The 24,409-nt window shown below is 39.8% G+C and overlaps 1 protein-coding gene across 1 annotated transcript in view; it reads right to left on the reverse strand.

Moving 5' to 3' along the window:
- Positions 1–4,918: 4,918 nt before the first annotated feature.
- The window catches only part of FAM120C (family with sequence similarity 120 member C), a 135,545-nt gene continuing 116,054 nt past the window's right edge, over positions 4,919–24,409 (reverse strand). Inside the window, exons 11-16 of the mRNA XM_082864605.1 lie at positions 16,569–16,683; positions 13,223–13,432; positions 11,826–12,027; positions 9,773–9,911; positions 9,331–9,388; positions 4,919–6,060 (exon numbers count right to left, since the gene is read on the reverse strand). Coding sequence (XP_082720731.1) covers positions 5,809–6,060; positions 9,331–9,388; positions 9,773–9,911; positions 11,826–12,027; positions 13,223–13,432; positions 16,569–16,683 — 976 coding nt within the window. The 3' untranslated portion in view covers positions 4,919–5,808. The remainder of the gene's footprint in view (positions 6,061–9,330; positions 9,389–9,772; positions 9,912–11,825; positions 12,028–13,222; positions 13,433–16,568; positions 16,684–24,409) is intronic.

Below are 24,409 nucleotides of genomic sequence, written 5' to 3' on the forward strand. Positions count from 1 at the left end.
AAGCACATTTAAATGCATATCATTCAGTGATGAAACTTCATATTCAATCTTCTTGTGTTTTTGCCACCAACACATCCTCTGCCTCAAATCTACAATCTGTTTTGCACCAGGGAACATTTTCAAAGGTGTTTTAATTGTCCTTGATTTAGTCATCAAACATTTCTAAGTGCATGCTCGGTGGTAGATGTCAAGAAGACAAAGATGGTCAAGTTTAATCTACTAGCAGAGATGCAGCGAAGTGCTACAGGGACTGGCTGTGGGGAGTCCGTACAGGGGTCCCTAGTAAGAGATCTGGAAAAGAATCACAAAGATATGAGCTGAAGCTTAGGGGAAAAAGTTGAGACTGCACCAGAGACAGGGGAGAGAGGTATTCTAGGCAATGGTACAAGCAAATGAGAAGAAATGGATATTAATAGCTTAATGTGTGTAGGATGTGATTTAGTGTTGCTGGAATGAGTTGGGGTGGCAGGAAATGAGGCTGGAGAAGTGGTCAGGAGCCAGATTATGAAGGGACCATGGAAATGGGCATGCAGCATGTTAGAAGGACAGATTCCTCTGGAAGCTGATAAGCATGGTGGATTAAAGCAGTGGTTCTTAACGTCTCTTAGGTCATAGACTTCTTTAAGTAACTAACAAAGGTATGGTCCCTTTCACTGGGAAAAGGTACATACACGTAGACACAAAATTTGCTCACAGTTGCTGGTTAGGAGTAAGACAGAGGAGCAACTGCAACAATTTAGGTGAGACATGAGGAGGCCTGAACTAAGCCACAGCAAGTGGGGAGAGAAAAGAGATAGATGTGAGAAAGAGAAAGATGGTTGAGTGTTACCAACAGATCTTGTCACAAATTGGATTTGAGAAATGATGGAAAGAAAGACATGCATCTAGGATAACTCCCAGGTTGGTTTGTGGTGTAGACAACTGAGTAGAAGGTAGTGTCACTCATGGAGAGGAGCAGGCTTCAGAGGAGAAGATGGGTTCAGTTTGGGAAATGTCGAAAAGTGCCTTTAGAACATCCAAATAAAGAAGTTCAGCAGGAAGCTAAATATGCCCTTCCTTTTCTTGTACTGGTTCTCTTGCCCTGATATTCAACTACAAATAGGCTCCTAAATCTCTGTGCAACACTTCTGAATTGAGACAAGTATATTCCCCATTTGCCGAAAGGAGTCCAGAAATGGGAGAAGAAATTAAACTTCGCACACCCAAAATTATTTCACATTTTTTTTTACTAAAAGAATAGACTTTTATTAAGCACTGTAAGTTTCTTTCCATCAGCATTAACAGAACAACAGACCAATTTCCATCACAGAACAACTCCTGAGACATTTTCATTCCTTTCTGAAACACTTTCCTTAATTCCTGCAGTTTCTCCTAAGAAACATCCATTCAAACTTACATTAATAAACTATGGAGCTTTTGTGGTGAGGTGGGCCAAAAAGGCAGGGAATTTGGAAGAGAAATACATATTATCCATCCACTAAACACACTGTCAAGAGCACAGGAGAAGAGATACTACCACAGGAAAAAACAATGAAAGATTTTACTTTTGTCAATAACATCATTTATCAGGGAGCACTAAAAATCAATGACTCCTTGAGTTAGTTTCTTTACCTAGTATGTTATTCTAAAAATAGAACAGAATAGAATAAAATAAAAGGTAGATGGGGAAGTGTCTTCTGGGAAGTAACTAAAATGAAGTCATCAGATTTTGCAGGGTTATGAGAGATTAATAAAATCTGAAATATTTAATTTGTTGCATTTACATGAAAATTCACTAGTCATTAGTTACTACCAACACAGACAAAAAGAGCATCTATAAAAGTACAAGGGCAATGTCAAAAGCTGCAGTGGGCACCCTAGCATAGGATTTTTTAAATTTTGCTTTTACCTTGGAAAAGATGATTTTGTAAAAAAAAATATATGAAGTTATTTTCTTAGAACATCAAAATAACCTCTGATAATACTGAAGATAATTAGCAGTAACAGGGGAATAGGGGAATACCTGCAGCAGCAGACTACTGCAATAAGCCAAGGGAAAAGAAAAAGGAAAGTCAAATAAAAGAAGATGCCAAAGTCACAAGAGGGAGAAAAATATTGGGTGACACACAGTGGAACAGTGAAAACTTACCCCCACCCAAAACCCCAAGCATATTTAGGAAATATGCATCAGGAAGTAAACAAGTATAATGATTAAACCTTAGTAGAATTATACTAACTACTTTAAACTGTGGTCTACTTGTACTGTCATTTCAAAGTGGGGTGGGGGAGTCTTAGAGGCTGAAAGGGTAGCACAGACAGGCCCACAGGAGCCTTCTAAGGTTCCAGCGGACTGGATCACTATAACCAAACAGTTACTTCCACATTCTTTCTACCCTACATAAGCATTCCTCCCCCCACCCCCCTCCTTAACCACCCTCCCTAATGCCTTACCTGGCTGTTTTTCTCAGTGATTAAAAACAAGTTAATGTGACTTGGCCAACGATGCCAGGAAATCAAGATGGAGACAAAAATCAAATATCACTAGCCAAAGCAAGTGCCATTTCTTGGGCTATAAAGTCTACCCAAAGTCCTACTGGCTCAGAATGAAAATGATACAAGTGAGCAGAAGTTTATCAGGCCTGGTCCAGACTAGACTGGCCACTGAATAAGGGTGGGAGTTATAGGCTGACCCCAATACACACCAGCAGAAATCAAGAACTGAAAGTCCTTGGGGATCAGTGGCTATATACATCCAGGGTGCTTTTGCTTGTGGCCCTAAAAGGTAAAGGGGTCATTTCTGGGGGTTCCCATATGATGCATGAATTTGTTCAAGAAAGGCCACATCATAGTCAGAAATTGAACCTCAAGTGAAGGATGACAGTCTCTTCAAGTGGTACTCACAGCAAAAAGCAGACTCATGTTCCCTAATTCGAAAGAAATTAGAAAAAGTTAATCTTGCAATTAGAAAAAGTTAATCTTCCAGTAATAAACCTTAGTCTTTCTGGCTTCTAAATTGTATGTTTTGGCAGATAAATTAAAACATGGCCCTTTATGGTTCTTTCTTGTAACCTTACAAACCCAAAATCCTGAATCCAAATAAAAATCAAAGTTGGAAGTGAGACACTTGTTTCATCCTGGGCCAGGCTAGGAGAAAGTAGAGGTGTGTGGAAGGGAGAAAAGCAAGCCGTTTGGCAAACTGGAATCATCCCTGTCAAAGCAGCAATTTTACTTCTCACAGTGAATGCCTACAAAATAATAAATCTTCTTAATGCTGTGAGAGTTAACAATACTGTCACTTGATTGTGTCAAATAGATTCAAGATTCACAGAAACAGCAACTGAAGAAAATGCCTTTCCATATAACTCCAAGTACTTCCTATTAGAAATCGGAGCTAGTTAGCTATTTAATTTAACACAGCTCAGTGATTCTGGTTACTTTTAGAGCTCCAAAGGACTCCTCCCTCTGTGGCTCCAGAAAGAAATTTCCAAGCCATCTAGGTTCGCTACTAAATCCTTCTCTTGCTGGATACAGAAGTCCTAACCTTCAAGATGTTGTGAAAGTTTGGGCAGGTTAGGAGAAGAGCGGGAACCAAATTAGGGGAGCCAATTCCATAGAGGAGGTTTTTGTACACTTTGTTCTTGGTTATATCTGGCTGGGTATGCATTCTTGTCATCCTGCTTTGGTTTATGTAAGAAGTGTCTGGGCAGGGGGAAAGGCATTCTATTCTAGACCTCCCTCCCCCTGCAAGTTGTGGGTTCTCTTAAATTGGGCCAGACTAGGATAAAACAGTCTGAGACTGTCTTCAGTCTCTCATGACGATACACTCATTGTTAAGTGGGTAGTGAGCAAACAGCCTTCTGGTCGTCTGGAAAAAAATCACCAAGGACCTACTCTGGGTTAAGGTACATGGGGTTTTTCAAAAAGAGAGAGAACCCTGCTAGAAGTCTAGTCAGTTGTATTCCTGTAGAAATGGTACTTCTTGGGCAAGAATATCACAAAGCCCAAAAGGAAGTGTATGAGGCTGGAAGCCTCAACTCCTGAACGAAGACACAATGCTAATCTGTTGCAAGCCATGTTCCCATCTCTCATACTGTTGAGGAGGGAAACTGGAAGTGCAAGGTTGTCTCAAGAGTATCTCCAGAAAGGGGGAACAGCCTCTTTGTCCTGGACAGATTCTGGCCTCACTTGGGGGCTGGGAACCTTTTACAGAATACCCCTATAGGCCCGGGCCAGAGTCCTCTGAAGTCTTCCTTGCAAAGCAAATGAAAAGATCCAGTAGTCAAAATGTCAATGAACAAACGAAACAATCTAGGTATGTAAAATCAAATTACCGATTTCCTCACACTTCCCTACCCCATCTTTCCAATGTTAGTCCTCTCTCCTTCAGGGATTAATGACAATAAATTCTAGCCTGAGGCCAGTTTGATCCCAGAGTTTCAGATGAGATTTCCTCCAAACTGGCTGCAAGCCCCGGTAATTACCTCCCATCCCCTTTCTCTCTCCCAACCAGGCTGCTCCTTCATAAGGAAATGCCCAACTCTTCCCAATCCTATTCCAACCTCCTGTTTTTACCATACGGGATGTGAGGACTCTGTTCAAGATTAGGCTTGTGACAACCCAACTGTTTGTTGTTCTGAACAGGCAATCTCTGGAAAGTACTTTTTGTCTGCTTTAGAGAAGCCCATCTTCTCATAATTGTGATGGGCTATGACTTAGTAAGGATTTTAAAATGTGGTCTTTTGAAACCTACCACTCCATAGCAGTGGAAGCATTTCTGGGAAATTCAGTAATCTTCTGGGACATCATCATGTATGTATGTGTGTGCATGTATATAAATATATATATACAAAATATATATATTTATATTTATATATACATACACACATACACATATATTTATATATATATAAAATATGTATAGATAAATAGATTTGTCTCTTTATATAAAGGGTATGTGTATGCATATAGATACATGCATTCATATATATATATCTATCCAAACACCCATACACACACACACACACACACACACACACACAAGCATACACAATCTTTTGAGTTCCCTTTCGTACTCAATTTCATTATATTGATTCCACCCTTTCAGGGTGTGGGCAGCAGGGAGTGGGTGAACTGCACCACATCTTCTATTTTACAAACAATTCATTAGTTCAGAGGCAGGAAAAATCTGCCCAGTACTTTTCTGATTCACTTGAATCCCCCAGTACAAAGGCCATTGGTAGTTATTTTAAGTGTATAAAATTTTTTAAAAAATTAAAAAAATAAAATAACCAATACTACCTCACTTCCCTGAAAACGTCTACCTATCTGATTGTCAGGTCAGAGCTAGAGGTGGTAGTATAAACTCCTGGCAGAGGTGAATGGGGAGAAAGAGTTAGAAGATGTGGATACTGATTATATATGAAGGCCCTACTATTTCATAAAGAAAAAAGCAAGTTAGGAAGCCATATACTCAGAAAACCAAAGCTGGAACTTCTCTATAGGGCCTTATGTGATGACATCCGATAGTCACTGCCTTAATAGGCTTCCAGGGGACGTAAAGAGAATATTGGCACTATATATTCAATTTGAGAACAGGAACTATGCTTGTTGCCATTCAAATTTGATCAGAGCTTCCCTAGAAGCAGACCACTGAGTCTAGAAGCCCAGAAAAAGACAGGGAAGGGGAAAAGATGGATATAATAGAACACCCCATCCAAATTCTGGATGAAACTAGGGTAAGCATTTTATGTCCTCCTCTAACTTGGGCCTAAAATCAGAAAAGTATAGGTTTTCCCCTCTTCCTGATCTGCTGAAGCCATCTTCTGCTTGTTATTCCTCTTTCTGTTGTGCCACAGTTCCCAGCTTTTGCTCTCGTAAGTGGCTCTTCTCACCATTCTTCACGGGGAAGTAGCGGTTACCATTATTACACACACTGCTGTCTCTGGTTAAGGCACACTGTGATGGAGCTGCAAGATGATCATTCTTCTCTTCCTTGATCAATGTGCCATTGTTTCCATTTACCTGTGAGCGAGACCGACCTTGATGAGGCTCCAGGGATTTAGAAACTCCATCTGAAGTGCTCTGTCAAAAACAGAGATATTCAGTAGAAATGGTAATCCCAAACTGGCTGATCCTTCCCAAGCACGTTTATAAGCTAGCCTGCAGAAACTGCTTCATTTCTTCAAAAACACCAGAAAGCCCAAAGCTTGTTAACACCTAGTACACTCTGACACTGTCTGGACAACTTAGGGTGACAACAAATGGATCTGACTCAAATCCAATGGCAATGACAACACAATAATGACACAGCTACTGTTTACAAAGCTTTACAATATATTTTTTTCAAATGCCAAAAGGGACCCTAAATGGTAGATATTATGATGCCCCATTTACAGATGAGGAAGCTGAGGCTCAGAAAGATTAAAGTAACTTGCTCAAGGAGACACAGGTAGAAACTGGTGGGGCCAGGATTGCACTCCAGGTTGGTCAGCCTCTAAAGTTTACTCTCTTAACTTCCACGCAACGCTGTCCAATACTGACAATTGGACATGTAAATGAAAGGAAAAGAAAACAAATGATAAGATCTATGTGCAATATTCCATAGAATTTTTCATAAGTAAAAACAATCATCTGGTTTTCTTTTAATTTCAGAAATGTAACTGCTCTTGAAATGCTAACACCATGAACTGTATTACCTTGAAAGTGCAGTACTGGCTCTCAATGAATATTATTAGGAATAATAACAGTGGTTGGGCATGCCAGGTACTCTGATGTTGGTTTCACAGATAAGAAAGACAAATGAGGCTTGAAAAAGTAAAATAACTTGCTCAAGGTCACTGGCATGCCTAGACTTGCATCCAAGTCTGTTTGACTCCAAAGACATTGTTCTTTCCACTAAGACACAACACATAATGGAAGTCTAATACCTGTTGAATTTGTGGTCAATTATAAATAATAACTATTAATATTTATTGAGCACTTCCCATGTTCCAGGTTCTGTGTTAAACACTACATATATCATCTCATTTAATACTCAAAATAACTCTATGAGGTAGGTACCAATTCTTCCATTTTTACAGATGAGGAATTTAGAGCACAGAGAGGTTAAGTAATTTGCCCAAAGTCACAGAACTGGTAAGTGGCAGAGCCAGATTCAAAGCTACATCATTTGGCTCCAAAACCTACACAACATGTGCGTTAACTGTGAAGTGTTTCTCAAGAACCTGGAAATAAGATGAAACTAGTAATGGATGGAATTAGCCATGTGAGGCAGTCAACAAAGAAATAAAAATGTAACAAGTAAGTGACTGAAGAACTTGAGAACACACAAAACTCCACTGACCTAGGAATAATCTCAAGAAGACAGAACTGTAATGTAAGAAGATTTAATAAGCTGCAACAATTAATTATCTCAGATTTTGGAGAAAGGGCAACTGAACAGAAAAAGGAGAGTCAGCAAGGCAATCAGCAGCAGCTCTGTCTAGGGAAGATGTCTTAGCTAAAAACAAAGTCAACGTGAGGCTTTCCCTGGCCTTCCCTGGGCTACTTCTAGAGTAGATAACAGTACCCCCAGAAATCTTAGCTAAGAGAAACTTAAGATCATCTACCATCCCTTGTTTTCCCTCAGTTTCCCCATCTGTAAAATAGAGAGAATGATAGTATCTATTTCATAGGTTCCTATAAGGGTTCAATGACATACTCCATGTAAAGCACTTAGAACATGTTGTAGAACATGTTGTGCCTGGCACATTGTAAGAACTCAATGCCAGCTAATGTTACTGTTCTGATTCCATGCCCCCAGGCAAACTTCTGATACCATGGCCTCCCTTTCAGCTTGCTCTTAGAGAGAGAAAGCTCCGGTAGACATGGTTAAGAGCATGCATACAAGAGTCAGCCAGGCCTAGGTCTGAGTCTTATCTCTAACAATTAGAGTTGTTATCCCGTTTCAGAATTAGCACAGCACAGGGCTTTGGAATCAGTCAGCTCACGCTGGAATGTCAACTCTAATACTAACTTGATGGGTAATTTTGGGCAAGGTGCTTCATCCCTCTGAACCTCAGTTTTTTCCTGTTTAAAATGGGAATAATAAATACATGTATTTATGAGTGACTGGAAAAAAGTGTACAATATATTACAATAATTATTTCTTCTCACTGTAAATCAGTACTTTATCTTTCACCCCCTCCCTTCTCTTCCCTTCCCCCACTCCTTTAGCCATATCCACACAGCTATTTCTGTGATCTTGGTTAATGTGAGTCAACACTTACAGATGGATCCACTATTATTGTACCAAAAATATCAGGTTTTTCAGACTGTATGCCTACTGATCAGTCCCTGAATCATGGTGAATTCATCAAGGCTGCACTACCTTATGGGAGACTATCTGAGTGACTAGTTTTCCTGCCTGGTGCAATCCCTTTTTGCTTACTGAGCAGCTTCTGGAAAAAGCTGAAAAGCTTTGGAAAAATCCAAAGTCACTGCTTTCTGGCTTTGGAGTACATTACAACATGCTTTGTGTGGGGGACTTACCATTGTAGTTCCATTTGGGGCTCAAAATAACATTAAAGCAAATTTGTATTCCTTGAGAAAACATTAGACAATGGGAGTTAACATGGATGCAATGAGGGCTGGTTGTATACATGAGAGCTGAGCTGGGATTGAGGGCTGACAATAAAATTGCCTTGCAATATGGTCTAATCAGTGACCCTTGTGAGGATTAGAAACCACATATAAAATGTCTAGTAGATGGCTTGGAAGAAAGTAAGCACTCAAGAAATGGTAGCTACTATACTATGAGGAGCCCAGCAGTCTGAGGCCATTACAAGATTTTGGATCACTACAGGGGGAAGGGGGGATGCCTATCGAAGACCAGTGAGTTTAAGATCATTCTGAACCATTAAGAGTAAGCAGAATGGCGATGTCTCCTCCCCTCCCATCATCAGCAAAGGCAAAAGTCCAATTTTCTAAGCATCTCTGGTAGCCCCTCAGAAGTTCAGGCATGCTGGTGGAGTCCCACTGTTAACTTCACTTTGGTCCCTTTATGGCTGCATGTAGTGCATACTATGCTAAGTGTAGGTCTTTAGGACACAGTACCTGGTTTCTATCTTGTGGCCTCACTCAGGGAAAAGGATGACACTGCAGCCCTGTGGGAAGAGCCTGGGCAGGTTAACCCTTATTAGACTGCTAGAGAGCAGGCGGATGAAATCAAATGCTGGGAGAAGCTATGAAAGCTCCCAGGTTTCCATGCCTGATCTCTTGCAATAAAAAAAAACAAAAACAAACAAACAAACAAACAAAACAAACGACAAGAGGTATCAAACAGAAGCTAGATCATCTCAAAAAGGTACTTACTTGTTTATTTCCTTTTTTATGTCCTTTGGATCCTCTACCAGTCTGCTCTTTTCCATGCCTTTAGAAAGTGGGGGGAAAAGTGATCATGAGGAACACATAAAGCCTGTACCTCCATTTTCACTTAGTTAACTACTCACCTCCTCTAGGAAGTTTGACCCTCTTAAGTTAGATGCCTCTCCTCTGTGTTACCACTGTAAACCTCTATCTCTGTCATTTTTATGTCATACCGAATTGTCCTGTGTCCCAAGTCCTCCTCTAGGGCAAAAACTTTTTCATCAAGGCAGGGCATTTTTATATGTTTGCTGAACTCAACTGAAAACTGGCTTTAAAAACGCAAAGTTAGTTAATGCCTCTTACCTTAATAGAAGGGTTGAATAGCTGGGCATTTTCCCAAGAGCACCTTGATTGACACTAGCTTATACCAACCTATTCAAATACATACCCCTTTCCCGGCCCACCGACAGAAACCACTTGCATGCCAAAGGAGCCATGACCCCTGGAGGATCTGCTGCCAGCCCACTGGCCCACAACCATCCCGGCAATCTCTAGTTTTCCTCCTTGGGGTGGGATTGGATGGAGACCTGGGAAGAGAGGAAGAATGGTAAGTGCACGGTAGGATAAGAGGTGGAACAAAAAATCTACAGCCCACCTACTCTGTGTATTTCCATTTCTCTATGATAAAAAGACTGTGATAACAACAAAGGGTCATGGTGGAAGCAAATTTTGGAAGAGGGTGTTGAAGATCCGTACATATCCACTTTAGCAAGTGGGGTGCGCCTGATTCATTTTCCAACTACAGAGCCTGCACACAGTAGGCATTCAATATTTGTGGAGAGAGAATGAGGTCTTAAGATCTAGCTATTGGAAAATTATAGGCCAAAACCACTTTTGATTCAAATACATGTCACTACACACTGGAGGATTAGCCAAACAATCAAACAAAACAAAAAATAATGAAACCAAAGTAACAGTAATTTATGATTAAAAAGTAAGAATAGCAACAGTTGAAAACCAGAACCAATTCAAGACAAGATAGCAGAGCTCCTTAAAACAGGAATCTCCAACTCTGTGTGTGAGCTCACAAGCACAGTACAGCTCTGTAATTTGCCACAAAAGGAAGCCTTCATAGAATACAGAATTCTAGTAAACCTTTAATTTTAGTTTGTGGAAAAAAACCCAAATATTAATAACTCTTCACTCACTTAGCAGGTTGTTAGCAAAGAGCCCTTCATTTATATAAAAGTGGGAGTCTAAGGAACTAGGTGACTAGCTAATCCTAAGAGGGCAAGAAAGACTTGTATTTGGGGATCCTACTGTGGCCTTTAAGGAGTCAGAAGGCTCCTCATGAACCACTAGTAACTGGAGACTAGGCATCAGTGAGAGCTGGGGCAATGGTGAGGACCTCCCAAGAACTTGGCCTTAATTAAGGCTGTCTTCTGAGACACAGTAAAGTCAACATGCAAAGAATGAGAGCAGGCATCTATAAAGACACCTTCAAAGGATGGAATGAATGGCTGGCTCCCTGGTTTGTGAGACTTAATCATTACTTGATTGAACAGAGCAGACACTCACACTGCTCCTCTAAGCACAGCCTTGAGCTAAACATCCATGCTGAATTTTGTGACCCTAAATTTAAGACAAATTTCAACTTCCAGCTTTATTATTTTTAAAGTGACGAGCAATACACAACAAACAGTTCAACCATAGCACTCTCAACCGATCACAGAAACTTGGTATTTCATGTTAAAATGTCCCCATTAAAATACCCTGTTTTGCCAGGGGACAAGTTGTTTGAATTATCAGGGTCAGTATCTGACCTACCTAAGCAAGAACGTCTGTTCTTCATTAAGCCACAGCTCAGATATCACCATAATGTATACATACGTGTGTGCATATACATGTGTGTGTGGATCCATGTGAGTGTGTATGTATTTGTTTTCTTCACTAAACTGCAATCCCCTGGTGGGTACAGACTATGACTTATTTCTCTCCATGCTTCTGGAAATGTGTTAGATCTACCCTCAGAGTGGAAATGGGTACATCAAGCTATGGCTGTTTGCTGACGCTGGTCATTTACTTACCTACCATTGCTCTTCCTGCAAGCTCCTGTGCACATCTGCCTATGGGGAGAGAGTGAGCTAACCAGCAACCATGAAGACCCAGTTCACATGAATTACACTTCTCAAAAGTAATAAATTGACAAAAAAAAGTAATAAAGTGACTCTTGGTTTCTGCATCAGTTACTTCATGAGTGGTTTGGTGAGAGTCAAATCCTTAGGGATCAATCACCTCTATGGAGAGTGGTCTGGGAAGACAGTGGGCTCTCCTCCACAGGCTACACCCCTCCATCTCAGTAAGCTCCTCTTCAAACCACACCATAGCACAGAAGGTAAAGATATATGTGAAACTGCTGATTCTGTAACTGGCAATAATTACTGGATGGGTTACTATGAAATAGACTGAGTTTGACAAACACCTCATTCTTAGGTACTGACCTGCAAACCCCCGGCTCCTTCCTTGAGGGGGAGGTGGCATTGGGCCCATGGCTCGAGGGTAAAGCGAAACTGGGTAGAGCGAGGGCACCATGGGAGGCACAAAAGTAGGTGATGGAAGTAGAGCAGAAGGCGGTGGATAGTTCATGTTGACTCCTTCAAGGATGCTCTGTCTCATCTTCTCCACTTTGGTTGCCAGGTCAGCCTTCAAATGAGGGACGGAATAATAATAACAGCTGCCATTTCTTGAACTTCTCCTATGTTTCAGGCACAGTATTGGGCAGTCTAGGTACAGTCTCACAATCTATTCCCACTAAAAGAATTGAGGCCTGGAATTAAATGGCTCAAGGTGACATACTCAGGGAAGCCTGTCTAGCACCAAAGCCCCCACTCTGCATGACACCAAACTACCATCATACTAGTTCTGACTGAGGGCTTGTGAGGCACCTTGACTAGGTCAAGGAAGACAAATATAACAAGAAGTATTTACTAATTGTCTATTACACAGCCAGCAATAGGCTAGGTTATTTTTTTAAGGGGGAGGTAACAGAATAAGGTAAAAGAGAGAAAAAAACTTGACATATACAAACGCTTTTAACCTTCTCCCCCATACCCAGGATCAGAGACCATGACCTCTGTCCAGGATAAGTCCATGCCTCTAGTCCGGAGGTCAGGAAACTTGTTCTGAAAAGGGCCAGATAGGTTTTGTAGGCCGTACTTTTTCTGTCACAACTACGTGACTCTGCCACTGTAGTGTGAAAGCAGTCATGGACAATATGTAAATGAATGAATGTGGCTATGTTCCAAAAAGCTTTATTGGAATAAAAATTCAAATTAAAAAAATTTTTAATAGTTTGCTGACCCCCTGCTCTAGTCTCTCAGCTTATACCCCACAAATGGACAAAGAAGTAAGTAAGGGCTCCTTTCCCTTGACTTCTCTCATCTTTTCGAAGGTTTTACTGCAAAAAATATCCCCTGCTATTACTCTGCCATCTACTTTACTACCCTCTTCTATTTCCAAAATAGTTCCTTTATAAAAAATATCATCACTTTCAAAAGTGACTTACAGTTTTTATAAATAAGGGAAATGAAATTCTAAGAATTGGGGGAAAGGCATATATCTGAGTATTCCATGGGGAAGAAATAACTTGGAGCAAAAAAAGGAATATGAAAACTTGAAGCTCATTTAAAAAAAAAACGCTTCCCAACATGATTTTGTAACATGTACATATCAGACTCTGGGCCTTTAGGATCATCCTTGACCAGGTTAGGTTACGGTCAGACACATTCTCCCACTTCTGCTACCTCCTTCCCCAATGTCTCGGCTCATTTTCCGCTTTCTGTCATTCATCCCCACAGAAGATCAGAGACAGTCTTAGCAGCTGCCCAACATGTGGTACCTGGCCATCACAGAGCTCAACCAGGGATACTCGCTCCCGGCCTGCTTTAATTAGCTTGCTCTGGAACAGCTTGCCATCGAAGTAAATCCAGGGGCAGCAGTGTTCCCAAGGGACTGGCTGGCCACAGGCATCATTAGCAAACAGAGCTGTGTCGACCCCACTCATGAAGAGGGCAGCTAGCTGGATCCCTCGAGCATCCAGTTTCTCAATCTGAAACCACCACAGAGGAAAAACTACCATTAAGAAATTACTGTTAGTGCTTGCTTCGGCAGCACATATACTAAAATTGGAACGATACAGAGAAGATTAGCATGGCCCCTGCACAAGGATGACACCCAAATTCGTGAAGCATTCCATATTTTTATTTACAATAACCAGGACATGGAAACAACCTAAGTGTCCACCAACAGATGAATGGATAAAGAAGATGTGGCACATATATACAATGGAATATTACTCAGCCATAAAAAGGAACGAAATTGAGTTATTTGTAGTGAGGTGTATGGACCTAGAGTGTGTCATACAGAGTGAAGTAAGTCAGAAAGAGAAAGACAAATACCGTATGCTAACACATATATATGGAATCTAAGAAAAAAAAATGGTCATGAAGAACCTAGGGGCAAGACGGGAATAAAGACGCAGACCTACTAGAGAATGGACTTGAGGATATGGGGAGGGGGAAGGGTAAGCTGTGACAAAGTGAGAGAGTGGCATGGACATATATACACTACCAAACGTAAAATAGATAGCTAGTGGGAAGCAGCCACATGGCACAGGGATATTGGCTCGGTGCTTTGTGACAGCCTGGAGGGGTGGGATAGGGAGGGTGGGAGGGAGGGAGATGCAACAGGGAAGACATATGGGAACATATGTTTATGTATGACTGATTCACTTTGTTATAAAGCAGAAACTAACACACCATTGTAAAGCAATTATACCCCAATAAAGATGTTAAAAAAAAAAAAAGTGAGAGAGTGGCATGGACATATATACACTACCAAACGTAAAATAGATAGCTAGTGGGAAGCAGCCACATAGCACAGGGAGATCGGCTCGGTGCTTTGTGACCACCTAGAGGGGTGGGATAGGGAGGGTGGGAGGGAGGGAGATGCAAGAGGGAAGAGATATGGGAACATATGTATATGCATAACTGATTCACTTTGTTATAAAGCAGAAACTAACACACCATTGTAAAGAAATTATACTCCAATAAAGGTGTTAAAAAAAAAAGAAATTACTGTTATTGGTTACATTTGCTTATTCCTGTTTTGCTGATTATTCCAGTTAAATTAGAACATGTTGCCTTTCAATACAGACATCTGAGTGCATAAGCAGCCTCCATCCATTTGTTTCCCTGAGATGGTTTGGATGATACTCATTACAAAAAAAAAAATCAGCTTTAAAACCTTAAAAAGACACCCACTTGAGAAACCATTTTTTCTGCCTGTCAAATTAGAAAAAAATTAAAACAAAACTAAAGACCAAAAGAACACCCAATGCTGATGAGGATATGGTGAAATAAATGGGCACACTCAAATAAAACTAATGAGTAATGTATATTACAATTAAGCAATATATATCAAGAACCTTAAAAATGTTCACATTTGTTGACTCAGAAATTCTACTTTTAGGAATCTATTCTAAGGAAGTAGAGATGTGAATAAAGCTCTATGCATAAAGATATTAATTACAGGACTTCCCTGGTGGCACAGTGGTTAAGAATCCGCCTGCCAATGCAGGGGACACGGGTTCAAACCCGAGTCCAGGAGGCTCCCACATGCCACAGAGCAACTAAGCCCATGCGCCACAACTACTGAGCCTGCACTCTAGAGCCCGCGAGCCACAACTACTGAGCCCATGTGCCACAACTCCCGAAGCCTGCGTGCCTAGAGCCCAAGCTCTGCAACGAGAGAAGCCACTGCAGTGAGGAACACGTGCACCGCAATGAGAAGCACGCGCACCGAAACGAAGAGTAGCCCCCGCTCGCTGCACCTAGAGAAAGCCCGTGCGCAGCAACGAAGACCCAATGCAGCCAAAAAAAATTTTTAAAAAAGATGTTAATAATTACATATAATAGGTGAAAACTGGAAACCAAATGGCCAACATTAGAATAATTAAATGATACATCCATATGATAAAATATTTAGCAGAAATTTTTAAGACATAGAAAATATGTGCTATATTAAGTTTAAAAATACAGTATATAATTACATAAATAATATTTCAACTATGTAGAAATACCTGACAAAAGTCTGGAAAAAACCATCAAAATGTTCACAGTGGTTATCTCAAGTTGGCCTGTTAGATGGCTTTACCAGGAAAAGGGGAAGTACTTGCAGGCCCCCTCCTAGGTGTGGTGTGGAGTTGTCAGTACCTGCTTTAGCACCAAGCAGTATCACATTTACTGTAAAAAGGAACCCACACTGTCTGTCTAAGACTGTTTTCATCTTTTCCTTAGTTGACCCTACTGAAATCAAGATTTTGTAAGACTTACTAGACTTTATCTTCTAGTTTATACTAGGGCCTGAAAGGACCATGGCTACTGAAGTCAGAAGAGGAATGTCCTGCATTAGTACCTAATATTTATTGAGTACTGTGTACTTAAAATGTGCTAGACACTGTTCTAAGTGTTTTGCATGGATTATTTTATTTAATATCTTCATAACCCTACAAGTAAGGAAACTGAAGCTACAGGGGTTAAGCAACCTGCCCAAGGACACATAGCTAGAAGGTAATGAAGCTAAGATTCAAAGTCAAGCCAGCCTGGCTTCAGAGCCTGCCCTCCAACCTACTATATTCTACTGCCTTCAGTTATATGGTGGATTTACTTTCTTCCTTATGCTTTTCTAGACTTTCCTCTAACACCCAATAAGTATTATTTAAAAAGGGAGGGTAGCACAGGGAATTATACCCATTATCTTATAATAACCTACAGTGGAATATAATCTGCAAAAGTACTGAATCACTGTGCTTACACTTGAAACTAACACAATATTGTAAATCAACTATACTTCAATAAAAAAGGGAGGGTGGACATTTACTCAGAGACAAACAGGGAACACCAGGATAAGTCCCCTGTAGCATCTTTTGTAAGAGTTGGAAACCTTACTGTGGCCTATGGGCCACAACTTATTTGCCTTACACAATATCCATTTTTTTCTACCCATTCTCACCTATCACTACGTGAACAGTGTTGGCTTTATTAATAGACATAAATATTTGGCTAAAGTAAATCAAACATTTACCTGCAGAACTTACTCTTCTCCCCAGATCCAGGAAAAAAAGACCTAAAATAAAGCTATGAGCTCATAAAAGAAAGAATTTAAATGAGGATCGATCAAATCACCTTGAGTTCTTGAAGCTGATCTGGTTCATAAAGCTGAGTAGATACAGCCTGTGCAAGGAAGGTGTCTAGCTCATGGCGATGCAGGATTCGGCCACCAGGCCACTGAACCATATATCTAGAAGATAAAAGCATCATTAAGTGACAAAAGCTCATTTATTCATTTCACAAACACTTATTAAGCTAGGGTCTGATAATTCCAATGAAATAACGTAAAAGAATCTCTGCCTTTGGTTACTTACCATCTAGGTAGTAGAGGAGACAGGCACGTATGTCAACAAAGACAGGACAGTGTGTTAAGTACCAAGATAGAAGAATGCACAGGGTGCTACAGGAGCACAGAAGAGGGCTACTACTGGAAGAGTAAGGAAGGCATCCTGAAGAAAAAGTCAATAGGAGCTGTTACAAAGGGCTATAGAAATCAGTGAGACAAATGGTGGAGAAAGGATGCTCTAGACTGAGAGAACAGCATGTGTAAAGGCATGGAGGTGTGGAGTTCAGTATGATATACCAGGGCCCATAGTGCTGGAGCTAAGCAGGTTTGCAGTGACAGGAGGTGAGATTAGAAAGTAGGCCAAACTATGGAAAACAGTATGGAGATTCCTCAAAAAATTAAAACTAGAACGACTACATCATCCAGCAATTCTACCTCCTGTAATGCTATATCCGAAGGAAACAAAAACATGCACTTGAAAAGATACCTGCACCCCCATGTTCACTGCGGTATTATATAGCCAAGACATGGAAACAACCTAGGCATCCATCAATGAACAAATGGCTAAAGAAGTTGTGGTGTTTATATATACCATGGAATATTATTCAGCCATACAAAAATGAGGAAATCCTACCACTTAAAACAACATAGATAGACCCTGAAGGCATTATGCTAAGCGACATAAGTCAGAGACAGAAAAATATTGTACGATCTCACTTATATGTGGAATACAATAATAAATTTAAAAAACTCCACCAAACTCATTGAAAAGGAGATGATATTTGTGGTTATCAGAGACAGGGGATGGGGGAGGTGGGGGAGGAGGAATTAGAAGAAGGTGGTCAAAAGGTACAAACTTCCAGTTAAAAGATAAGTAAGTACTAGGGATGTAAAGTACAACATGGTGACTATAGCTAACACTGATGCACGGTATATAGGAAAGTTATTAAGAGAGTAGAACCTAAGAGTTCTCATCATAAGGAGAAATTTTTTCTCTTTTATTTTTATTGTATCTATATGAGATGATGGATGTTAACTAAAGCTATTGTGGTAATCATTTCACAATGTATGTAAATCAAACCATCATGCTGTAGACCTTAAAATTATACAGTGATGTATGTCAATTATTTTTCAATAAAACTGGAAAAAAAAGAAAGTAGGCCAGATCGTGAAGGGTCTCAGAAACAATATTAAGAAATTTGGACCTTCACCCTGAAAATATACGAAGACAGTTAAGGATTGTCAGCAGGAGATTGGTTTGATATTGACTGGCTCAGAGGGTAAGGGACAAGAGGTATGGATACCAGTTAGGAGGCAACTGAAGCAACCTGTGGCCAAAGAGGTCTGAACAAAGGCACTGGCTGAGGGCACAGAGAAGGCCAGGGGACAAAGACAAGAGTTATTAAGATGATATATTTATCATATTACTATTACTAGTATTTACATTATTATATATACTATATAAAGCATTAAATATTACATTATAATATATGCAGGAAAGTATAAGTTACTCATAGGAATAACACTTACTACATGCCTCTTGTATTCTAGATACCTTGCCAGGAACTTTATATACATAGAATGTGGTAGAACAGAATAGAGACTTGGAATCTGACATACTTGGTTCCAACATAGGTTACACTACTTTTATATGTGACTCTGGGCAAATGCCTAAAGCTCTAGGGACTTGAGTTCACTCATCTCTAAAATGGGGATAATACTATCTAAATCTCAAAGGTTGTAATAAGTAAAGGAGAAAATGAATGTAAAAGCACTTAGCATATGGCATAGCAGAACTCTTGGTTACTATTTGTAACTAATTCAATCATGGTATAATCCTTCTTTTACTATTTGGTGAAGCCTCCCATATCTTATATTAAATTCTCACACATACAAGAATCTGTTTCTACCCTATTTATTCTGTGTTTTATTTCTCATGCCAGTACCATACTGACTTAAATTTTAAATATGCTTTAATATTTAGCGGTCTCTACTTTTACTCCATGTCTTTCCTCCATGTCTTTGAATTTTAAGCAACATTTATGATTTTATTCTGATTACAAAAGTTCAAGTTCATTCTCATTCAGAAAACATTTAAAAAGCCAAAAAATGTATGAAGAAAATGAAAAGTAAAAACGGAAATAATTTGTAATCTTACCATTTAGATATAACCACTGTTAAGTTCACGATTTTGGCTTCTTTCTTCCTAGCATCTCAAATCTCAATTTTTTCTCTCTCTTTCACACTATATATAGAATACTATATCTTGCTTTTTTCACTCAACATAATACTATAAGAACCTTTCATTCATTAAATACTTTTCAAAAATATGATTTTAAATGACTGTATGTTCCTTGTATGTTTATCAATTTACTTAAATATCCTATAATATTGGACACTTATACTGTTCATTGTTTTTCTTTTATTATAAAAAATACTACAAAGATATTCACATATATAAATCTCGCTGTATCTCTGATTATTCATTCCCTTAAGATAGAGTTCTAGAAGTGGAATTATTATGTCAAAGGTTATGTCCATTTTAAAGGTCCTCAATACATATTGCAAAAGTGTTTTCCAGGGCTTCCCTAGTGGCACAGTGGTTAAGATCCGCCTGCCAATGCAGGGGACACGGGTTCGAGCCCTGGCCCAGGAAGATCCCACATGCCACGGAACACCTAAGCCCGGGCGCCACAACTACTGAGCCTGCACTCTAGAGCCCACGTGCCACAACTACTGAAGCCTGCGCGCCTAGAGCCCGTGCTCTGCAACAAGAGAAGCCACTGCAATGAGAAGCCCGCGCACCACAACGAAGAGTAGCCCCCGCTCGCCGGAACTAGAGAAAGTCCACGCACAGCAATGAAGACCCAACACAGCCAAAAATAAAAACAAATTAATTAATTAAAAAAATTGTTTTCCAGACCCATTTGTCCTAACTCCCAGTAGTATGTCAGCATGAATTATCATTAATCTTTGATGTTTTTATGGGCAAAAAAAGTCTCTTGCTATTTAAATTTCTGTCTCTTTGATTGCTAATGATGAGGTTGCATATTTTTCCCAAACACGTATTTACTTCTATGGCTGGTCTATGTCTATCATAGACATGTCAGTGAATTTGCTTGTTCTGTCTATTGCTCTGTCTCAGATAATCTAAAGCCTTAATCTTTATAATAGTGACAGCTATTTGGACACACAGTGGACAGCTGATCCAAGTCAAATCAATCCATGGCTTGCCAGAGTCTTGAGAATTTGAGCTAAGAGATTCAGAGGATGATGAAACAGACAAGCAGAAAGAAGAGCTACACAGGTCCGTGAGAGAGTGGGCAGTCTCTGTTCCTGCCTTTCCAGTACTATTCCCTGTGTACACCACTCTTCTGGTCCTTAGATGACTATGAGACTACCTGTTATATCTTTACAACAAGATAGCTAGAGTGGCTTTTCTTTCTTGTAAACAAATGAATCCGAAGAGAGTGTCATTTACCCACTTTTGTTTGGGGATGCTAGTATTTAAAAAGCTTTTATATATTGAGAATACTGACACACTGTCTGTTATAACTGTAGCAAATATTTTCCCAGTTTGTCATTTGTCTTTAATTTTATGTATTTTGGCATATAGATATAGTCATAGTTATTGATCTTTTTACGTCTTTCCTTTTTTGTGGGGAGGGTCTCAAGTCTTTATTTTGTTCTTTAACACTACTTCATTTTTTCAAAATAAATCTTTTATTTTGCAGTAATTTTACATATACAGAAACTTACCAAAAATGCTTTATTGAGGCATAGTTTACACACCATACAATTCATCCATTGTAAGTGTAGAATTTAATGATTTTTAGTAAACTTACAGAGTTGGGCAACTATCACCACAGTTGAGTTTTAGAACATTTGCATTGCCCCCAAAAGATTCCTCAGGCCCATGCGCAGTCACTCCCCATTCCCACCCCTGGGCAATCACTTTCTATCAACTTTACTATCTCTAACAACTTTCTATCTCTATAGATTTGCCTTTCTGGACATTTCATATAAATGGAATAATATAATATGTGGCCTTTTGTGTCTGGCTTCTTTCCTTAGCATAGTTTTTATTTTAATTAAACTTTTAATTTTGATATTATTGTAGATTCACATGCAGTTGTAAGGAATAAAAATGAGGGATCCCTTGAACACTTTACCCAGTTCTCCTAATGGTAATATCTTACAAAACTATAGTACAATATCACAACCAGGTATTGATACTGACCCAATCAAGATACAGAACAGTTCTACTCAAAAAGACTGTTCATTCATTTATTCATTCCATAAACAATATGCATGAGCTGAGACTCTACTGTGTGTTAGGCATGAGTTCAAATCCTAGCTCTGCCATTTAGTAACGGTTTGAACTCAGGAAAGTCACTTCACCTCTCTGAAACTTGCCTTCTTATCTGTTCAATAGGGAGAATAACAATACCTTCCTCACAGAGTGGTTATTGGTGGAATTATATTTAAATTGGTGAGCACTTAATGAGAGCTATATTGAGTAGGGAACTCTCAATGAAGTGCTTCTTATTCCTCTCCCCTGTGGGATCCATAGGGTCTCAACCTTGGAAATCCTTTTATGTTAGCTTCAACTTAATCACTGTGTACTTGTTGTTTCTTGAAAATTGTTTGTAGCTTGGGCCAAGACCTTAGATTATGGTGTTTGTATAGGACTCAAATGTTCTAACCAACTCCTTTGACATCCAACCATGTTTTGGGTTTGCCAACTCCCTTTTGCAAATGAATAAACAAGCAAACAAACAAAAACTAGAAAGCAACTGTTTTGGAAAGGAGCATAAAATAAAATTTAAGGAAAAGAGTGAAGTTGGAACATGGTCTAAGGTAATTCTGCCATATCCACTTGAACCCAGGTCAAAATGCTTGATCATTAGCTCACTTGCTCACCCTCTCCCACAGCTCTGGCATCTTTTCCAGCTCTGGGATGATTCCCAACAGAACAAGGAGCCCTACCATTTGAAGAACATGCCCACCCCTTCTTGCTTGTCTTTTCCGTTCATTTTCTGGAAAGATTCGCTTAACATTCTTCCCTTTAATACAGATCCCATCCTTCACTAATTGGTGTGAGAAAGGTGAGGCATTCCATTTTCAAGGCCAGGCCCATGTAAGTGGTTGCTTCTGGCTTTTGCAAGTCCTCCAGCTGGTTTGGAGCAACAGGGAGGCTGGCTGTGTCCCCTAGGAAAGCACTGTCAAACTGTGGGCCTGGGGAAGTAACTTGAGAACAGGCAAGTGGGTAAGTACCTCAGGAGGTAATAAAGCACAGAGCCGGCCAAGGAGCAGAAACCCGGGCCTGAGAAGCTGTCCAGGAGTGTGCTTTATGAGCCTCTGAACAGCAGAGCTCTCTGGAGCACAGGAAACCGTGCATCAAAAGTGCAGCAGGCTTTCTAGTGGTCAAATCCAATCAGGCTCTAATTAGGCTAAGTTTTAGGAGGCAAAAGCCTTGGGCAGCAAATATCTCTACACAAGAAAGTGGTGAGAAGTAAGGCTTTGTCACTGAGACTCAACATCTAACCCTGAAGTCTGGTTCAAGGATTAGATTCTTTTTTTAACTTTTATTTTTATTGAAGTATAGTTGATTTACAATGTTGTGTTAGTTTCAGGTGTACAGCAAGGCAATTCAGATATATATATATCTGTATATACACTTCTTTTTCAGATTCTTTTCCATTATAGGTTATTACAAGATACTAAATATAGTTCCCTGTACTATACAGTAGGTCTTTGTTGTTTATCTATTTTATATATAGTAGTGTGTATCTCTTAATCCCGTACTCCCTCCCTACCTTTCCCCTTTGGTAACCATAAGTTTGTTTTCTGTCTTGAGTCTGTTTCTGTTTTATAAATAAGTTCCTTTGTATCATTTTTTTTAGATTCCACATATAAGCGATATCATATGACATTTGTCTTTCTCATAAAAAAGAATGAAATAATGCCATTTGCAGCAACATGGATGGACCTAGAGATTACCATACTAAGTGTAATAAGTCAGACACAGAAAGACAAGGATTAGATTCCACAGGCCTTATATACCCTCTCTCCACAGCACAACCAGCAGGTTCAGGGAACTGATAAGGTTGATGAAAACAGCACGTGAAAAAAACTAAAAGATTGCCTTATATTTAAAGAATATTTTGTTGTTTTTAAAATGTATATAAACCCTTTATGAATACAGTTTTAGTTTAAGGTATGTTAAGACAGCAACATAGGATAGAGAATTGTAACTTTTATGATAGGATATGTGAGGCTCTTCAGCCAAATAATCTTTTCTGAAAAAGCTGATACACATGCCCCAACCAGTGATTAGAGGTCCAATCTTCTGCAACCCCCAGAGGATATGCTATAGCAGATCATGAAGCGACTTAGGAGGATATTGTTCTGTCAATGAGAGTCAGTGTTCCATGACATTTCTTGAGGCCCCATTATGCATGGAGATGCTTAGGTTTCAGACTGTAGATGTGGACTGGAACCTCTAGGGAGCATATGTGGTGGGTTAACCACAACATATGGAGACGAAGGAGGAAAGAATTCGTCACCCCATTGTTTACTCACTGTTTTCTACAGACTCTACTCCTTAGTTTGCTCCTCAAGTATAAAGTAAGAAGGCTGTTTGGGGGCATTGTTATATATGTATCTATGCCAGATGGTTCTTTTCTTACCTTCTTATTGCTTTATAAGCTCCCAACACTATTCCTATCTCTTCCCTGTGTAGCCTGGATAGGTTAATAACTCCTACGTACTCCCAGAGCTCTCTACACTCACCTCTACTGTTCCGTGCACTTACCACATTGTACTGAAGTTGTCTGTTCATGAATCTGTCTCCTCTGCTCTACTGGGAACTCCCCGAAGACAGAGACTAGGTCTTTCTCATATCTGTTTCCCCAGCACCTATGGGTGCTTAGTAGATGTTTGTTGGACAGTCTGGGGGAACTTGAGGGTATTAACCGAGTTTTATTTTAACCTTGTAATCTAACAGTACCTTATACACAGTAGGTGTTCCATGTATATCTTCTCTGATAAAATTAATTTTTAAAGGGCTTAAAGATATATGGTACTAAATGTAAAATAGATAGCTAGTGGGAAGCAGCCGCAGGGTGGGATAGGGAGGGTGAGAGGGAGACGCAAGAGGGAGGAGATATGGGGATATATGTATATGTATAGCTGATTTACTTTGTTATAAAGCAGAAGCTAACACACCATTGTAAAGCAATTATACTCCAATAAAGATGTTAAAAAATATATATATATATATATGGTGCTGTCATACAGAGTGAAGTAAGTCAGAAAGAGAAAAACAAATACCGTATGCTAACACATATATATGGAATCCAAAAAAAAAATGGTTCTGAAGAACCTAGGGGCAGGACAGGTATAAGATGCAGATGTAGAGAATGGACCTGAGGACACGGGGAGGGGGAAGGGCAAGCTGGGACGAAGTGAGAGAGTGGCATGGGCATATATACACTACCAAATGTAAAATAGATAGCTAGTGGGAAGTAGCCACATAGCACAGGGAGATCAGCTCGGTGCTTTGTGTCCACCTAGAGGGGTGGGATAGGGAGGGTGGGAGGGAGATGCAAGAGGGAGGAGATATGGG

This window comes from Leucopleurus acutus, assembly GCF_964270905.1.
Source record: "Leucopleurus acutus genome assembly, chromosome: X".
NCBI classification, from domain to species: Eukaryota; Metazoa; Chordata; class Mammalia; order Artiodactyla; family Delphinidae; genus Leucopleurus; species Leucopleurus acutus.